The sequence below is a fragment of the Eubalaena glacialis genome, chromosome 7 (genome assembly GCF_028564815.1).
Source record: "Eubalaena glacialis isolate mEubGla1 chromosome 7, mEubGla1.1.hap2.+ XY, whole genome shotgun sequence".
Taxonomy (NCBI): domain Eukaryota; kingdom Metazoa; phylum Chordata; class Mammalia; order Artiodactyla; family Balaenidae; genus Eubalaena; species Eubalaena glacialis.
The window spans coordinates 23,736,028-23,753,509 of NC_083722.1; the positions used below are offsets into that span (position 1 = coordinate 23,736,028).

General features: G+C 48.8%; 2 protein-coding genes and 1 non-coding gene across 3 annotated transcripts; 1 reads left to right on the top strand and 2 right to left on the bottom strand.

The window, feature by feature from the left end:
• Window positions 1-1,643: 1,643 nt before the first annotated feature.
• LOC133095821 (U2 spliceosomal RNA) lies at window positions 1,644-1,832 on the top strand. The gene has a single exon (XR_009701683.1). It is a non-coding gene; the product is annotated as a U2 spliceosomal RNA (small nuclear RNA).
• A 7,283-nt stretch (window positions 1,833-9,115) lies between these two features.
• C7H6orf15 (chromosome 7 C6orf15 homolog) lies at window positions 9,116-10,302 on the bottom strand. The gene is made up of 2 exons (XM_061194921.1): window positions 10,224-10,302; window positions 9,116-9,990 (listed from the first exon to the last, which is right to left on the bottom strand). The coding sequence occupies exons 1-2, from the start codon at window positions 10,300-10,302 to the stop codon at window positions 9,116-9,118; spliced, it is 954 nt and encodes a 317-aa protein (XP_061050904.1).
• A 3,887-nt stretch (window positions 10,303-14,189) lies between these two features.
• On the bottom strand, window positions 14,190-17,482 carry CDSN (corneodesmosin). The gene is made up of 2 exons (XM_061194922.1): window positions 17,398-17,482; window positions 14,190-15,622 (listed from the first exon to the last, which is right to left on the bottom strand). The coding sequence occupies exons 1-2, from the start codon at window positions 17,480-17,482 to the stop codon at window positions 14,190-14,192; spliced, it is 1,518 nt and encodes a 505-aa protein (XP_061050905.1).

Sequence of the window (17,482 nt, forward strand, 5' to 3'; positions counted from 1 at the left end):
CTGAAGCTCCTCCATCATCAAAATCTCCCCCTTAGCTCATCTACACTCACTCCCCTTCAATCCCTTCTCCACTCTGAAAAATCACTTTAAAAGGTAAATATGTTTCTCCCCTGCTTCAACCTCTGAATTCTCATGGTTCTTCAGATATGGATAAAACCCCAAAACCCCAAATCTCTAAGAGGGCCTACAAGGCCCCGCAGGATCTGCTCCAGCACCTCCCCTCCTCACACGGCTGTTCCTTCTTTTTTTTTTTTTTGGCCGCTCTGCATGTGGGATCTTAGTTCCCCAACCAGGAACCGAACCCACGCCCCCTGCACTGGAAGCGCAGAGTCCCAACCACTGGACCACCAGGGAAGTCCTACACAGCTGCTCCTTCTGCCTGGAAGGTGCCTGCCCTGCCACCATCCTCCAAGCCCCCTCACACACCACACACACACACAGGGCTGCCCTGCTCTATAGCACATCACTGTTTTAAATTCAGTATTCTTCGTGTAAACATGTGATGTGTTTTTCACCCCTGTTAGCCTGTAAGGTCCAGGAGGAAGGGACCATGTGAGTCGTGTTCCCTACTGTAGCCCCAGTGCCTGGACATAGTAAGTGTGCAATGTTAACGGCTAAATGAGTGAACAGTGTAACCTGCTCTCAAGAAAGTTATCTTAGAGTCCATTGCACTGAGTTGCAGATGACTGGTAACAACTCGGGTGATCCTGGAGAGAAGACTGGAGAGGTGGCAGGTGAAGGAGGTGTATGTTAAAAGGTTTGCATAGTTGCTAGGGCTGCCGTACACAGCATCACAAACTGGGTGTCTTAAACAAGAGAAACCTGTTGTCTCGCTGTTCTGGAGCGAGAAATCTGAACTCAAGGTGTCAGCAGAGTTGATTCCTTCTGAAGGCCCTGAGAATCTATCTATTCCATGCCTCTCTCCTTGCTTCCAGTAGCCTCAGGCATTCCTTGGCTTGTAGGTGACATCATCCTTACGTCTTTACATTGTCTTCCCTCTGTGTGTGTCTGTGTCCAAATTTCCTCCTCTTTATATGGACACCAGTCCTATTGGATTAAGCCCCACCCTAATGACCTCATGTTAACGTGATTACCTCTGTAAAGACCCTATTTCCAAATAAGATGACATTCATAGGTACCCAGAGTCAGGACTTCAACATAGAGGGACACAATTCAACCTATAACAGGGTTGAATATGGTCCCACCCTGAATGACTATAGCTCAAACAGACCCTAGCCAGGTGCAGAAATCACTGAGCACTTCATCCTGTCCCAATCTAATGACTTCAGAATCTCTACAGTGAACTGACTCTGGGTCCTAACCTCACTTTACCTGTGGGTCCTAACCTCACCTCAACCCTCCAACCTTGCCCACACCTACATTGGTCTCCACCTGTGCCTCTGCTTTGTTCTCACACACAACCTGGTTCAGGTTGTGTTCCTCTCCTTCAGTCTCTTGGTGACGTGAAAAGTCTTCGTGATTGATGACCCACATAGGCTCATGACTGTAGGATACAATACACAGATCACGTTAAATTAGCAAACTCCATGTAAATTGTCTATCTTAAAAGTTGTCAACAGAGGAAGTAACATTGTTACCACCAACCCTCATGTGGACCCTCAATACCTCGCCTTTGGTTTCAAATACTATTCTTCACCTAAAGAAACTAGAACCCTGCATCTGTTCTTATCAGTTTAATATCTGATACATCCTCTATCCAAGGACAATATATTAAATGGATTTTTGGAGCTAGGAGATGGAATAGGAGCTTGCTCCATTCACTCCGCGCATTGACTTGGTATTGCAGTGCTTCCAGAAACAGTGCACCAGAAAAGAAAAGAAAAGAAACTAGAACCCATATAATGCAAGACTTGGATGTTAGCTGATTCCATGTCTCAGGGAAGAAAAGACTTAGGACAGGACTTGAATGTTCTGTTGTTGCCAGAAAGCCAGGATACCTTCAAGAATGTCAAGGAAAGTGCTATAAAGGACAAAGGAGCCAACTTAAAGAATCTCCATTGTTCAACCTGAGACAACTGAGCATGAGAAGGAAGAAGACGAGGAGGAGGAATAATAATTATGGTTTACTGAAGTCAATTGTGGCTGTAGAGGCTGTGAGATCATTATGATACTCAAAAGATAAAGGTTCATACAAAGTGCACAAAAGATGTCTGTAACAGAAGAGAAAGGATGCAGTTGTTAAAAATGGATTTTAATCAAAAGGGAATTGTTCATTTTGTCTCTTCTGTCAATTATGCGTGTGGTTATAAAGCAGAGAGAGATGCTTTCTTTCACCTACATAAGCGGAAAAGAAAAAAACACAGGCAACTGTGAGAAGGCCAAGTAGCCCCACTCTAAGTATGAACTTTAGCAGAAATAAGAATGCCTGACAAGGGAGGATGTCTGAGGCAATAGTGAAAGGAAGAAGGTGGTTTCTTTTCTTTTTTTTCTGGGCCACACCGCACAGTTTGCAGGATCTTAGTTCCCTGACCAGGGATCAAACCTGTGCCCTCAGCAGTGAAAGTGCAGAGTCCTAGCCACTGGACCACCAGGGAATTCCCAAGAAGGTGATTTCAATAGTAGGTACCAAAACGATAAATTAACAACAACAACAACAAAATCACTAAAAAAGAGAGCTAATAAAGTCAACCCAATTCCTCATCTCCTAGAATAAATATCTAGAATGCCCTACTAATTATAATAAGATACAAATAAGAATTAAGATATAATAATGCTAATAGATCAAGTCAGCATATCATAATGAGAGAAAAATGTATCATAATGAGTGGAAAAATCCACTGATCAAGAGGGATTTTTTAAGTATGTTATATTAAGGAGAAGAAATAGGTTGCAAAATTCTAAAATCTATGCACTTAAAAAGAGTTTTATTCTCCAGTGAGATACGGTTTCACAGCCACTAGGCTGGCTCTAATAAAAAGACAGATAATAACAAGTGTTGACAAGAATATGGAAAAATTGGAATCTTCATAAACAGCTGGTGGGAATGTGAAATGGTAAAGCAGCTTTGGAGAATCACTGTTTGGCAGTTCCTCAAAAGGCTTAACGTGGGGTTACCATGTGACCCAGAAAGTCACTCCTAGATACATACTCCAGAGAAATAAAAATATATGTCTACACAAATACTTGCGCACAAATGTTTATAGCACCATGATACATAATGGCCAAAAAGTGAAAACAGCTCAGAATATCCATCAACTGATGAATGGATAAATACAATGTGTTGTACCTATACAATGAAATAATAGAGAATTCAACAATAGAAAGGAATGAAGTACTGATATCTGCTACAACATGGATGAACCTTGAAAACATTGTGCTAAGTGAAAGAAGCCAGTCACAGAAGACTACATATTGTATTTTCTATTTATATGAAATGTCCAGAATAGGTAAGTTCATAGAGACAGAAAGTAGAGTGGTGGTTGCCTAGGGCTAGGGGAAGGGGAATGGGGAGTGACTGCTAATGGGCACGGAGTTTCTCTGGGGAACAATGAAAACGTTCTAAAATTGATTGTGGTGATGGTTGCACAACTCTGTGAGTATACTGAAAACTGAAGTATAGACTTTCAATGGGCAAATTGTATGGTGTGTGAATTAATATCTCAAGAAATTTTTTTTTAAGTTTTATTGACTCAACTAGTCTTCTTTAATTAGAAGAAGGAAGAGGAGAATGAGAAAAAGGAGGAGGAGGAAAGGAGAAAGAGGAAGAGGGGCGGGGAGGAAAAGGAAAGAGCAACAGCTCATGCTGGTGATCAGCAGCCCAGATTTGAATCATAAACTGTGCAACCACGCCTCATGTCCAGACAAGACTAAAGTGGTCAAAATGCCATTCCTAAGTTTATTGAAACCTCAGGATGGGATAAAAAGAGAAAATACTGACATCCTAGAAAGGCAACCCAACCCAAGAAGAGAAGAGGAAAGAGAAGGAGAATAAAGAAATAAGTTTTAAAAATAAAAATCCATTATGGCAACGGGGAAAAAAAATAAAGGTTTTTTAAAAAATAAAAAGAATTTAAGGAATTAAAAAAAAAAGAAATAAGTTTAAATCCATGGAACTAGCCTTTCATAACTGATTTTTAGTGGAAGTGAAGTGATTGGTCTTGTAAATGGTATAATAACTTTTGTGTTTGTTTGCTGCTTAAGGGGTTTAAGACATTTAAGAGAATCTTACACATCAGACTTGAGATCTGAATTAAATGCTTAAATTGGTTTAAGTGCGAAACAATATCAATGTTTGAATAAAATTTGGTTTATTAAATCTGTAAGTTTTGAGGTAGTAGTTATGTAAGTAGTATGCAGAGGAAGGTTGTTTAGTGCTTAAATGTTAATTGTTTAACAAACTCATAAGGGTAACAAACTTTACATTACACAGAAATGCCTTAAAGTCCTTTAGACAATGGCACTGTGTTCCAGGAGGGGAGGCTGGGGTCAGATAATTAAGGGTCCACTAACATAGTAGATTGGTTTTATCTTTCTAGGCTCATCATCTTCGCCCCTGTTCATCACTAACAGAGTTAGTTCTTCTGAATTCAGCATCTTACAATGTCACAGTGAACAGAGAGCCCCAAAGCAATGGGGTACAGGAGAGGTGGGTTTTGATGGGGGTGAGGCAAGGGGGAAAGTCCAGTGCATGGGATGGGTGGTCAGACCAGCCAGAGGGGAATCCTGATGGATTGTCCTGGGTAGCCAGGGAGCAGTTAAGCACAGAAAAAAGGTACATAGAGAGGAGACAGAGGAACAGTGGGAAAGATGCTAAAGAAAACGGCTTCCGCTCAGTCAGTCATAACTGCCTTCCTGAGGCCAAGAAAGACTAAATGGTCTCAAAACTAGTTCACAACTTGTTTCTACCACCTTTCCACAGTGGGGGTTGCCTAACTGGAGACCCTATTAGACCAGAAATTATTTCACATCAGCCTAGCCCACTGCTTTATTTATTTATTTTTTAATAAGTTTATTTATTTTATTTATTTATTTCTGGCTGAGTTGGGTCTTCCTTGCTGCGCGCGGGCTTTCTCTAGTTGCGGTGAGCGGGCGCTACTCTTCTTTGCGGTGGGCGGGCTTCTCATTGCGGTAGCTTCTCTTGTTGGGGAGTATGGACTCTAGGCACGCGAGCTTCAGTAGTCGTGGCACGCAGGCTCAGTAGTTGTGGCTCACGGGCTCTAGAACGCACGCTCAGTACTTGTGGTGCACGGGCTTAGTTGCTCCGCGGCATGTGGGATCTTCCCGGACCAGGGATCGAACCTAATGTCCCCTGCATTGGCAGGCGGATTCTCAAGCACTGCGCCACCAGGGAAGCCCCTAGCCCACTGCTTTAAACCAAACAGCAGGTATAGCACCAACTTTACTACCACCTCAGGATAAGCCATATCCACCCCACTGATCTATGTGGGGACAGTAACAGCCCCGAGCAGTCATTGCTACTGAGAATGTGAAAACGGTCCTTCCTACCCTGGCCATGACCATGCCTCTAAGACCTGAAACACCTATTCTCCTCCCACTATCCCTCCCCTGGACTGTACAGGCCTCCTTGACCAGGATATTCTGTGAGTGGACAGAACTAGAAACCCTGGCATGTGATCGATCTTCCCGAGGGCTGGTGTGCTCACTCTCACGTGTGACAAGCTGGGTTCGTAAAAGTGTCTTCTGGATGTGTTTACCAGTTTCCTGACAGCAAAGGGAGAAAGCAGACCTAGAAAGAGGTAGAGGGAGTCCCCTGGTGGTCCTGTGGTTAGGATTCGACGCTTTCATTGCCGAAGGCGAGGGTTCTATCCCTGGTTGAGGAACTAAGATCCCGCGAGCTGCCAAACAATGAAAAAAATAAAAAGAAAAGAAAGAGGTATAAAAAGGCAATAGGGAACATCCTTCCAGTGGAATGAGAGGAACACAAGAGGCAGGCATTTGGTCTGGAGAGACAAAACCACAGCCTGGCTGCTGGTCTTCAGATGACATGAAAATGGCTGAAAATGAACGTGTTGGAGGAAGGACTCCAGGTGGTGATTAAACTGTAGGGGCTGGAGAATCTTGCTTTCACCTGCTCTGTGCAGTTTGCCCAACTTTGCTTGCGGTTTCCAAATGGTACCATACCCAAGCTCCACCTCTTACTGGCTGTGTGACCTTCAGCAAGTTACCTAACCTTGCTGAGCCTCAGTCTCTTCACCCGTAAAATAGAAATAATCAGAGTAAGTACATCCTAGAATTGTTGTGAGAGTTGAGATAACCCTGTAACACATTTTGTTCATGGTAAATATGTGATAAAGGACGCCATTATTACAATCACCCGAGAGTGTGTGTGTAAGTGAAAAATGTCTGAGAGAACACAAGTTTGTTTGAGGAATGAAATAGTTCAAGGAGAAGCCGACTCTCCCTTCTTGATCTTGGAATAATTCTCTTGAGTGTAATTCCCAGGGGGAAGCATCACACCACACTCAACAGTCAACCGTGAAGTCAACTACAGCCACTTCACCGACCAGCCCATTGTGGGCTAAGAACTCTCCTTCTCTGTGATGCCACCAGGACTGCCTCACTGAGACGACATTTTGCATTATAATCAGGCCCTTACACCTGTTCCATTTTTCAGTCTCTAATGTACTTTATCATTATCTTTTTTAAAATATTTATTTATTTATTATCATTTATTTTTTTTTATTTGGTTGTGGCTGGGTCTTAGTTGTGGCATGCATGTGGGATCTAGTTCCCTGACCAGGGATCGAACCTGGGCCCCCTGCATTGGGAGCGCAGAGTCTTAACCACTGCACCACCAGGGAAGTCCTATCATTATCTTAATTAAATTTCATAACAATCCTGTGAGGTAGACTGGACATCTGCTTTCATCCCATTTTACAGATGAGAAAACTAAGGTCTGCAGAGGCAAATGACCAGCCTAAATTGACACAGCAGAGAGAGCTGTGTGGGCACATGGAAGGGGAATCTCGTCTTCCAACTTCCTGCCAAGTGCTCTCTCTACTGCGGGACCTTCGAGAAATGACTCCTGCTACTCCAGCAGTTACTTCCACCAATTAACCACTAATAAAAATGTAAAAATCTGTATATGAGCATCAGCTCCCACTGCAGACCTTAGGACATTTACTATATCACAGATTACTGACCAATCTCACTTTTTTTTTTTTAATAGCAGCAACTAACCCTAAAGCAAAGACCAGTCTGACAAAGCTGACCACGGCTACCCGGGACCATCCATCAGCACCAAGTAGTGGATGAACTGCACTCCCTCAGCTCAGTGTTACCTCTGTCAGCCTTGGCTCACCTCCCTCTCTGGGCCTCAGTATCTCCACCTGTATAATGGGCCCAGCAGTGCCTACACAATGGGATTGTTGTGGGAATTAGCTGGAAGGGTGTTGTGAAAGCAACTCATCCAGAGTCTGGCACATAGCAGGTACTCAATTAAAAATTAGATGGGTTTTTGTTAATTGCATATTATACTTGAACACTCCCTGGACAGATAGAAAAACTTGGTTTGAGTCACTGACTCTGTCACGTGTTAGCTATGTCACCTTGTGTAAATTGCTTAATCTCTCTGAGCTTCAGTTTCTTTATTTTACAACCTCTTCCTCACAGTTGTTAATGAAGGTGAAAGAATGGAATGTACAGAGCATTCCCAAGCTGAGAAGGGCTTTGTGGGGTTTCTAGGGAGATGTCAGTGAGGCTCTGGGAAGGGCATGGTAGCAGTACAGATGGGAGTCTGTGTGCAGCCCTGTGGCTCAGGAATAAAGTGGAAGAAGAGAGAAAACAGGGAAGTCAGAGAGAGAGTGCGAGTGCATTGACTCAGTGTTTGCTGAGTGCTGACCTAGGTCCAGACGCTGTCCGTGGTGCTGGGAGTTCCGCAGTGAACAAGCAAAGTCCCTTTCCTGTGGTGCTTGTGGGGAACAGAGGAGGGGAGTGCCGACACAGAATTTAAAAGTGCAAATAGGAGTGACTAGAGAGAGGGAGGCAGCCAGAAAGAGGGACAGACAGAAATGAGACCAAGCCTGAGAATGAGCTTGGGCTTGTGGAAGAGACAGGTGCTGAAAACAGAACCGCCTGCCCCAGGACAGGGAGAAAGTGAGAGTCCAGGGTGGGAAAGAATTGGGGAAGGAGGTTGGGGTGATAGAGGGTGGTGTGGCTGGTGATGGGAAGACATGGGTGGACACCAGGAGTGTGCCCCCTGGAAACCCCAGCACCCCCACCAGCTTCTGTTAACTTCCTTCTGCACTTTCTTAGAATGACCCTTCCTCACCCCACTCCAACTCCTGTACAAGGATACTGAGCTCCTGAGAAAACCAAAGGGAGGGTAGTGTGACCAAAAGAAGAGACTGTGTCATCACTTGAGAATAAAAGCATCAAATGCTGCCATAGGCAGGACTGTTGGCTCCAAGTTTCTCTCTTCCTGTCCCTTCTCCCTTTCCTTTCTTCCTCTATTGAGGTCTGCTATTTGTTCAGCAAATGCCCAAAGTCTGTGGTTCTCTGGGACACAATGTACCAAGCGATGCGTGTAAGGGAGATCAATGCCTCTTCCACTTCCAAGAACCGTAACTTTCTGGGAAGAAAAGGTAAGCATAGACAAAAATGACTTTCTCTGACCCTCTGTGTCTCTGAATCAAAGAGTATTCATTCCCCACTTGGCCCTGGTACCAACTTCCTGGACCTCATCCTTGCCTCCTGCCACAGGTGCCATCTCAGTTAGTCCTGCTGCCTCTCCTTCCCTTTTCAGATTCCAGGACAGTTCTGGAACCAGCTCTCCCACCTGGCCCAGATGAGACCACGAGGCCCCACCCTCAAACACCTGGGCTTTGATCTTTTGCAAAGGATGGGGATAGCAAGAGAGTGTCAGGAGGACCCTAGAGGCACATGAGGATGACTAGAAAATGGGGATGGACAAAACTCCAGTTTGCACCCAGAAACAAAGACACTGAGGAGAAGTGGATTCAGTAAGTGCTGTGTTTTATTGGAGATCAGCATATGGGGAGCAGGGAGGCAGTGAAAGTGGAGGGGACGCTAGAAAACAGCTGATAGGATCTTGATTTAGCTCACACTGCAAGGGGAGGGAGCAGAACTCCCTTCTCTGACTTCTAACTTAGGGTTGTCCCCCTCTGTCATTCTCCTAACTCCACTGTGACCCAGGGTTTTGAGGATTGGGAAAGCCAGCTCGGGTGCTCCAATAAGAGCCAGGAGCACGGAGAACTCTGGGAGGAAGTCGATTAATACCTGGGTGTAGATGACTATTCCCCCAGCTAGTACCTGGATACCGATTAATAATCTCCCATGTGGTACCTGGATACTGACTAATACTCCCCCAGCCAGTACTTGGGTATTGATTACCGTTACCCCAGATTCCCATAGGGTATGGCAAGGGGTTTGGTCTCCATCCAGTGCCAAGAACTCTACCTCCCCAGAATAGACCGGGATTCAGGGGCCCCAAGGAGTGACCAGGCAGAAATGGCCATCGAATTTTGTTGATGACAGACCAGGGAAGGCGTCGGGCATGGATTTTTTCCTGGGCACCCAGCACATTAGAGTGGAGTGGCCGTCTAGATTCAGAGTCCTCGTGGAGGAGTGAAGCCTCAGGTGAGGTGTCCGCGGGGTATGCAGAGGTCTCTGCAGGCAAAGGCCCGCTGCCCGGAGGGAGGGCAGCCGCACTAGAAAAGTAGGACTCTTCTTCCGGCAGCACTTCTCCCACATGGTCGTCGACCACAGCAGCCATCGTCGGCCAAGGGTCCTCCGAGGGCCAGGAATCCATGGAGGGCAGCCCCCCAGATGGGGGCCACCTCTGTACCCCAGCACCTCCTGCAGGTTGAGAGCCATGTGATGGAGAAGCATTGTGCTGCAGAGGATCACTTGCTAAATCATTAGGCCCAGGCTGAGGATGTTCCAAGTTGGAGGGGCCGGTCAAGGAAGGTTTTCCAAGCAGAGGCAGGTTGATCCCCAAGTCTCGGGGAAATTTCTCCTCCACCACACCGATGCTCCGGGCAAAGAGGCCTGAGGGAAGGGGAAGAGGAGGCAACCAGTGGACCAGATGTTTAGTCTCAGTGCCCTCCCTTCCCTGACTCCCTGATTCCCTTTGCTTCAAGTCCCTCCACTTTGCCTGTGCCAACTCTTTCCTCCCTCAGCGACCCAACTGTACACGCTCCCACCTTCACCTCTTCCCTCAATCCCAGTTCCCCGAGGACCACCAGTCCACTCCTGCCCAAAGGTTGGCACAGCCTCCATACCTGGAAGATGAAGACAGACCAGGAGCAGGCCCAGAGGAGCCCGGCTCCCTGCCACATGGCCCTGCATCTTGCTCTGCATCTCCCTCAGCCCCAAGACAGCCAGCCCTTTATCCTGTTAGTGGGCGGGGGACATCAGAAACAGGCTGAGCCAGTGGTTGTGGAAACAATATATCTCTACGTTCCACCTCGTTCCTAATTCGTTCTGTGGCAACAGGTGCCACTTGTATGACCCAGGGAAGCTGGGTGTTCCCACCCTGCTCCTTTCCTCAAGCTCCCCACCCCTTCCTAACCCAGGTGTCCTGGCTGACAGCTCATCACTGGTTGCCAGCCCTACCCTTCCTGGCTGCCGACACCAGGCACATGAGGACCTTCACCCTTGGGGTCCCAATCTCTTCACTGACTTCTCAGCAATAGAAACACCTGCTTCTGTTTCTCTTTGGGATCCAGATCATTCTCTTCCAGCACCCCTTTCTCGTGCATCCCCATAGCTTGGGCTTCAGAGGAGCCCTTGCTAAATCATTAGGCCCAGGGTCTGGTCTGGGCTGAGGATGTTCCGAGTTGGAGGGGCCGGTCAAGGAAGGTTGCCCAAGCAGAGGCAGATTGATCCCCAAGTCTCAGGGAAATTTCTCCTCCACCACACCGATGCTCCGGGCAAAGAGGCCTGAGGGAAGGGGAAGAGGAGGCAACCAGTGGACCAGATGGACCATAGCAACATCGTCTTGACCTCAACCTGCAGGAGGATCTGGGGTGCAGAAGTGACCCCCTTCTGAGGGGCTGCTCCTAGACGAGACCCTGTGTCTAGGGAAATAGACCTGGTTCCTATCCTTAAGAGATGATGGTATATTGGTTTCCTATGGCTGCTATAACAAGTAACCACAAACTTAATGGCTTACAACAACACAAATTTACTATCTTACAATTTTGAAGAGCAGAAGTCCGACATGGGTCTCACTGAGTTAAAATTGAGGTGTTGGTAGAGCCTTTCTGGAGGCCCGAGGGAAGAATCCATTTCCCTGCATCTTCCAGCTTCTAGAGGCCACCTGAGTTCCTTGGCTTATGGTCCCCTTCCTCCATGTTCAAAGCCAGAAACAGCAGGATCTTCTCACATTGCATCAGTCTGACCTCCTCTTCTTCCCTCTCCCATATTTAAAGACCCTTATGATTACATGGGACTCACCCAAATAATCCCAGATAATCTTTCTACTTTAAGGTCATCTGACTAACAACCGTAATTCCATCTGCAAATAATCTTTCTACTTTAAGGTCATCTGACTAACAACCGTAATTCCATCTGCAAACAGTTTCCCTTTGCTATGAACCTCACATATTCAGTTTCCAGGCATCAGGACATGGACACATGGACATCTCTGGTGATGGGGAGGGCACAAGTCTGCCTACCTTAGATGGTCAAATGCATCCACAGAATACAAGAGATACAGAGAGAGAGAGAGAGAGAGAGAGAGAGAGCAGATGTTTCCAACTAAGTAGAAGGAGGGCATTGAAATGCTGTTGTCAAATAGCCATGAGTTGATCATTGTTAAGGCTGAATGATGAGAGCATAGGGATTCATTAAGTATTTTGTCTACTCTTAAATATGTTTGAATTTTTCCAATAAAAAGTGTTTAAACGCCTTTGTTTCTCTATTGCTTCCAAGACGCACCCAGACTAGGCTTCTCTTGTTGCATGAAGTTTAAATATTAGCTGTTAGATTTTACCATTCCATCCTCATCCCCAGCCCCTGCTAGCTGGCTACTAGAAGGGTAAAGAGCTCCTCTCCAAATCTGGCCAGTGGACAACATATACGCCAATAAAAATTTTTTAAAAAAGAGTGCAGGTCTGTCCAGTGGGTACAGGGCAGCAGACTTTTGGGGTGACATCCACCAGTTTTTCAGAACATTTTGACCTGGATCACACCAGAGACTAGAGGAATACTCGTGTCAGAGGCTGCATCCCTCCCACAATTGCGGTCCACAGAGACTCTGAGGGCCTTGATTCCTGTCATTGGCTGCAGTCCAGGGGGCAGATGGTAACCAAGGGTGACCCCACAGTGATGACAGAAACAGGACTGTTCTGGAGCCCTCCTCTGTCTCCAGTCAACCCTGCAGGTTGGCTCAGCTGCCCCAGGTCATTTCTGATCAACATAACATATTTCTGCCGATTCGAGAATTCAACAACAGTCCTAAATTTGGGGCCAGCTGACATCATCCCAGTAGGAGGGAATGAGCTAGATCCTAGGGTAGGGGTGAATTCCTTTGCAGCCAAGCAGAGGCTCTGAGAGGTGGCCTGTGCTTTGGGGTGAGGCTCTTCCTGTAAGGGTGAGCACAGCCCACCCTCCCCTCCTTGGGGCATGAGAGCTTCCTTGGCCTCAGTGTCTTCCCTGCTGTCTCCAGGACATAGTCGCGTGGCCCTCGGCACCCTGTCCACTTTCTCAGTCTTCTCCCATGGAGGCCACCTCCCCTTCCCCACTGTAGTGTTCGGCCCTCTCACCTCTCCCAGCTCTCACTCTAGAACCACAGCAGAGGCAGCAGGAGTGTGAAGGTGGAGAGGACACTGTTGGGGAGGACACTGTTCTACCACGGGCTGGGGCGTTTCGACGTAGGCCAGTGAGTCACCGTGTTCGGCTGCACACCCGTCATGCTCCTGTCCTCTCTGTCTTTCACTTCCTCCACCCACAGCTCCCAGAACCACGCCCCCCTTGGCTCCTACTCAGTCCCCAGGAATCTGGTCCGGGCTGCTGTGTTCCAGCCTTCCCAAGGCTCCTGGTGTCCCAGAAACCCAGGAAATCGATGCTCGGGACTCCCAGAGAGGATGGCATCTAGAAGGTGAGGCCATCTAATGGATGAGGAGAAGGAGCCATGTGGGGAGAGGGAGGAAATCATTAGGGCTCTATGTAAGGAGAGGGGAGGACTGCAGAGTGAATGGGCAGTGGAACAAGAATGGATTTCCAGGGGCAACGAGAGAGAAGAGATGTGAGAGGAAGGATCTGGGAGACCAACTAACCCCTGCTTTCAGTTCAACAAATATTTATGACTTTCCTCCTTTGTGGGAGGAGCTGTAAGATGTAAGAAATACCAGGCCAATTTATGAATGAAAGTGGGGGACACAGGACCTTTAGAGGCATAGGAGAGCATCACTCAGGTCCCAAGAGGAGACCCAGGACTCCAAGAAGGCAAAAAGTCTAATCTAGTTCACACAGTTTATTGAGACATCTGTCCAGGACTCAGAGAGAGCAGGGAGCCTGCTCCAGTCTCTGCAGATACCCTGCTATCTCCCACACACAGGGAAGCCTCTGAACGTTGAGGGAAGTGGCAGCCAGGAAGGGGGACTGAGATGGAGACCTTGAGAGACAAAGAGGAATGTTGGGAACTCACAAAGGGTGTGGTGAGCTCTATAATGGAGGATGGGAGTGGAATTGGGAGTGTGAGAACCCAACAGCATATCATGCTGGTTGACCAGATGGTGAAATGAGATCAGTGAAAAATGGTCACTGTTTTCAAATAACTGTTCGGATTGTGCTTTATTTGGCAAAGGGGGGACAGGGGGGCGGGGAGGGGATGGCTTGTCCAGGCATCAGAGTTACTGTAGGACATTTCAGGGGGTTCCCAGTCAAGAATCTGAATGAGTAGGTTTAGCCAATGGACTATACCATCTCAAAGAAATGGCAGAGGAAATTCTAGGGAGAGGGTATCAGGCAGGGAGGGCACTGCAGTACAATGGGAATCTAAACAGTAGGAGAGAATGAGGAAAGGGATTTGGAGCCTACAATTTGGGGAGGTAAAGAAAGAAGAGCTGATAAGGGAGAGTCTGCCACATTGGGACAATGGGGGAAGTAGAGCAGCTCTCTTGGGAGGGTGGAAACTGAGCTACCCCCATGGCTGGGCCCCTGGACTTCTCCCACCTGGGAGATGGGGTGTGTGTGTGTGTGTGTGTGTGTATGCCTGCACATGTGTGTAGGCAAAATCTGCTTTATGGACTGTTAGGTAACTCTCCCTGGGGTAGGAAAACTTCAGGGTCAGCTAGCTGGGGCCCCAGGGGCTTCACTTGGGTTAGGATGTCCCGGATGGAGTGGCAGGGGATAGTTCCAGAGCCACCAAAGCCACAGGGCTTGGCACCAGCTGAGGAGTCATGTTGGGAAGAGCCAGCTGGACCCCTACTCAATGTTGAGGAGGAGACAGAAATGCAAGAGTGACCAGAAGAGCTGGACTTGCTGCCACAGGGTTGAAGGATGATTTCACCATGGGATTGGGAGCTGGAGCTGCCACTGAAGGAGCCAGTGCCTGGTGAGGAGCTGGGCCTCTGGGAAACACCACCACAGGAATGGAAAGATGAACCAGAACTGCTGGAAAGGCTAGAACTGCTGTGGACTCCAGAGCTGGAGAGGGAGCAGGGCTCCTTAGAGCCCTTGGAGCCAACGCCATAGGGCGGGACTCCACCAGAGCCCACTGGCTGGAACACAATGGCCGAGGAAGCTCCCGACTGGTAGATGTTGGAACTAGAAGAGCTGTGGCTGGGGATGATGGGGTTGCTGGAGAAGTATTTGCCCTCAGAGATGGGGGCCCCGGCTGCAAAGGAGGGAACCCCTGGAGAGCCTTTGACGGGGTGCTCTTTGATGAAGTGGCCCACCGGGTAGATTTTGCCCCTGATGTAGGTCATGCCTGGGACCAGATAACTGTCAGAGGAGCCACCCACCACCTCATAGCTGCCATATTTGTCTACAGAGGTGATGGGGGGGCAGGGCTTGCCTGGAAGGCCACCATTGCTACAGGGGATGCTTTGACCCACTCTGGGGCCACCAGAGCCATGCTGCTCCACTACCACCACTACAGGCATTTTACCCCCAGACACAGAATGGGAGCTGGAGATGTAGGAGCCAGAGTGCGAGACGATGGGTCCCCCACTGCAGGGAGAGTCAGGGATGTTGGAACTACAGGGGTGCAGCTTGGCGTTGACCTTCGGGCCACTGCTGCTGGACATTGAAGAGGTTTGGGAAACAGAAGAGCTCGAGCCTCCTCCAGACTGGGAGCTGATGCTTCCTGACTGGGAGGAGCTAGATGCATCCTGTAGACTAGAGCTAGATCCAGAGGAGTAGCTTATCTGGGAATACCCCGTTCCTGGCTTAAATAACGAAAATCCTGAAGAACGACCATGGGTAGCAATGGATCCGCTGGAGCCACCACTAGAGCCACTGGAGCCACCACTGGAGCCATTGGAGCCGCCACTGGAGCCACCATGGGAGCCACTGGAACTCGAAAGAAAACTGCTGGAACTGCTGGAGCCACTTTGGCTACTGAAGCTGCTGGAGCCCCCCTTCCCCAGGAGACAGGGGTCACTGGGGGAGGTGATACTCGTGTGGTCCTTGCAGGGGTCTGAGAAGGTCCCAATGCTCTTGGCCAAGGTCCCTGGGGAGGAAAGTAGTGGTTAGCAAGGGCCAGAGAGGCTGGACTTTCTTTCTCCCCTCCCAGACCCACCTCAGTCATCTGCTACTCTGATCTCTCACGAGAGGAGCCCGGGGAGAGTTTGGGGTGGAAAAGGCAGGGAGACCCCAAAGAGATGGAGAGCGGGGGAGACTGAGACGCTGAGAGGTGGGGGAGACCGTGGGACCAGACGGAAGGAGGAGATGAAAGACAGAACCACAGAGGACTGAGAAGGGAGGGAAAATAGCCAAACAGACGCTGAGAAAAGAGAAAGTGGGGGAGGGGTGGGGGGACCGCAGTAGAGGACAGGACACTTGAGGACTATGATTGGGTCGCCAGCTTCCCCTTGAGAGGCCAGGCTGGGGTACAGAATGGAAATTCTGCTTCCCGCCTCGGCACCGCCCATGCCAAGAAAGCTGGGTGGGGGCCAGGACATGGGGGCACACACTGTCACTTCAGAACCCGCTTGTACCAGCAGGACAGGACCCTGCACCCCGAGCCCAGCTCAGGGACATGAGGATGCAGCCCTCCTCCAGGCCCCTGACCTTTATCAGCTGTCTCCCAGCTGGCCAGCACCGTGTGCCTGTCTGCCCCCAGGCCCACATCTGACCGCTTCTGTCTTTACTTCTTTCCTTAACTGACCCTTTGCTCCTCACCCAGGCTCACCTTCCCCCACCCTTCCTCTGCTCCCCACCTCAACCACCTCCGGTCCCAAGTGGTGTGGACAGAGCCACGTACTTCAGGTCATACATTTGGAGAGGCCAGATCTGCTCTGCCTTCCTCACAGCGTTACGGTGAGCACTAGATGTGACCATGTATGCAGAAGGTGCTTTACAAAAGCAGAAAGCATCAGACATGATTTATTACTGCCATTCCTCCTTCGAACACCCCACCAAAAACCAGGTCTCCACAATCTGTGAGTTCCCCATTCTCTCCTCAGAAAGAAATTCAATGCATCCACCTCCACACCAAACCCCAGCTCTGCCCGCAGCCCCGCCCCCTTCACTCTGCTGCACTAATCAGCCAGGGCCCCCCCGCGCTCCTCCTCTGCTCCCCCGATGCCACACAGCCTGCTCCCACCCACGGGGCTATGGGCAAGGTCACCGTGATCAACAGCACAGGCCCCGGAGTCACCCAGCCTGGGGTTTGGATCCCGGCTTAACTGCTTTCTAATTTGTGATCTTGAGCCAGTTTCCCAACCTCTTCAAGCCTCAGTGTCCCCCTGTGTAGAGTGAGGACACTTCTCTCACACCATCCTTCTAATGATCAAACGGGCTAATGCATTTAAAGTGCTAGTGGAGTGTCTCGCACATAAAAAGGGCCCTATGAATGGTAACAATTATTATGACTATTAAATATCGACTCCATCTTCTAGCACTCTAATAATAATAATAACAATAATAACAACAACAGCCAACATTATATAACTCTCTAGGAATTCGACAGCACTGTGGCATACATTACTTAATTAGAGACTCATAGAGAAACTAGAGCTAGGTGTTAACTTTAGCCTCATTTTTAGAGTTTCAGAAACGGAGGCTCAGTAAATTTAAGCAGTTTGCCTGAGGTGCCAAGGCAGTGAGGAGCGGCCCCCAGACTCAAGCATCAGATTCCAGAGCCCCTGCCCTTCCCCCCCTCGCTGGGTCCTCTCCTGGACTCTCCCCACGCAGGGCTCCCCCGAGCCTTCCCTGACCTGGCATCTGCATTCCTGCCCCCTCCACTCCCCACTCTCTCTGTGCCCAGGGCCCCCAGCCTCCTACCTCGCAGGAGGAGACCGGCCAGCAGCAATGCCAACATCCCTTGCCCTCCCACACGCCCTATCCAGGATGCTCGCGAAGAACCCAT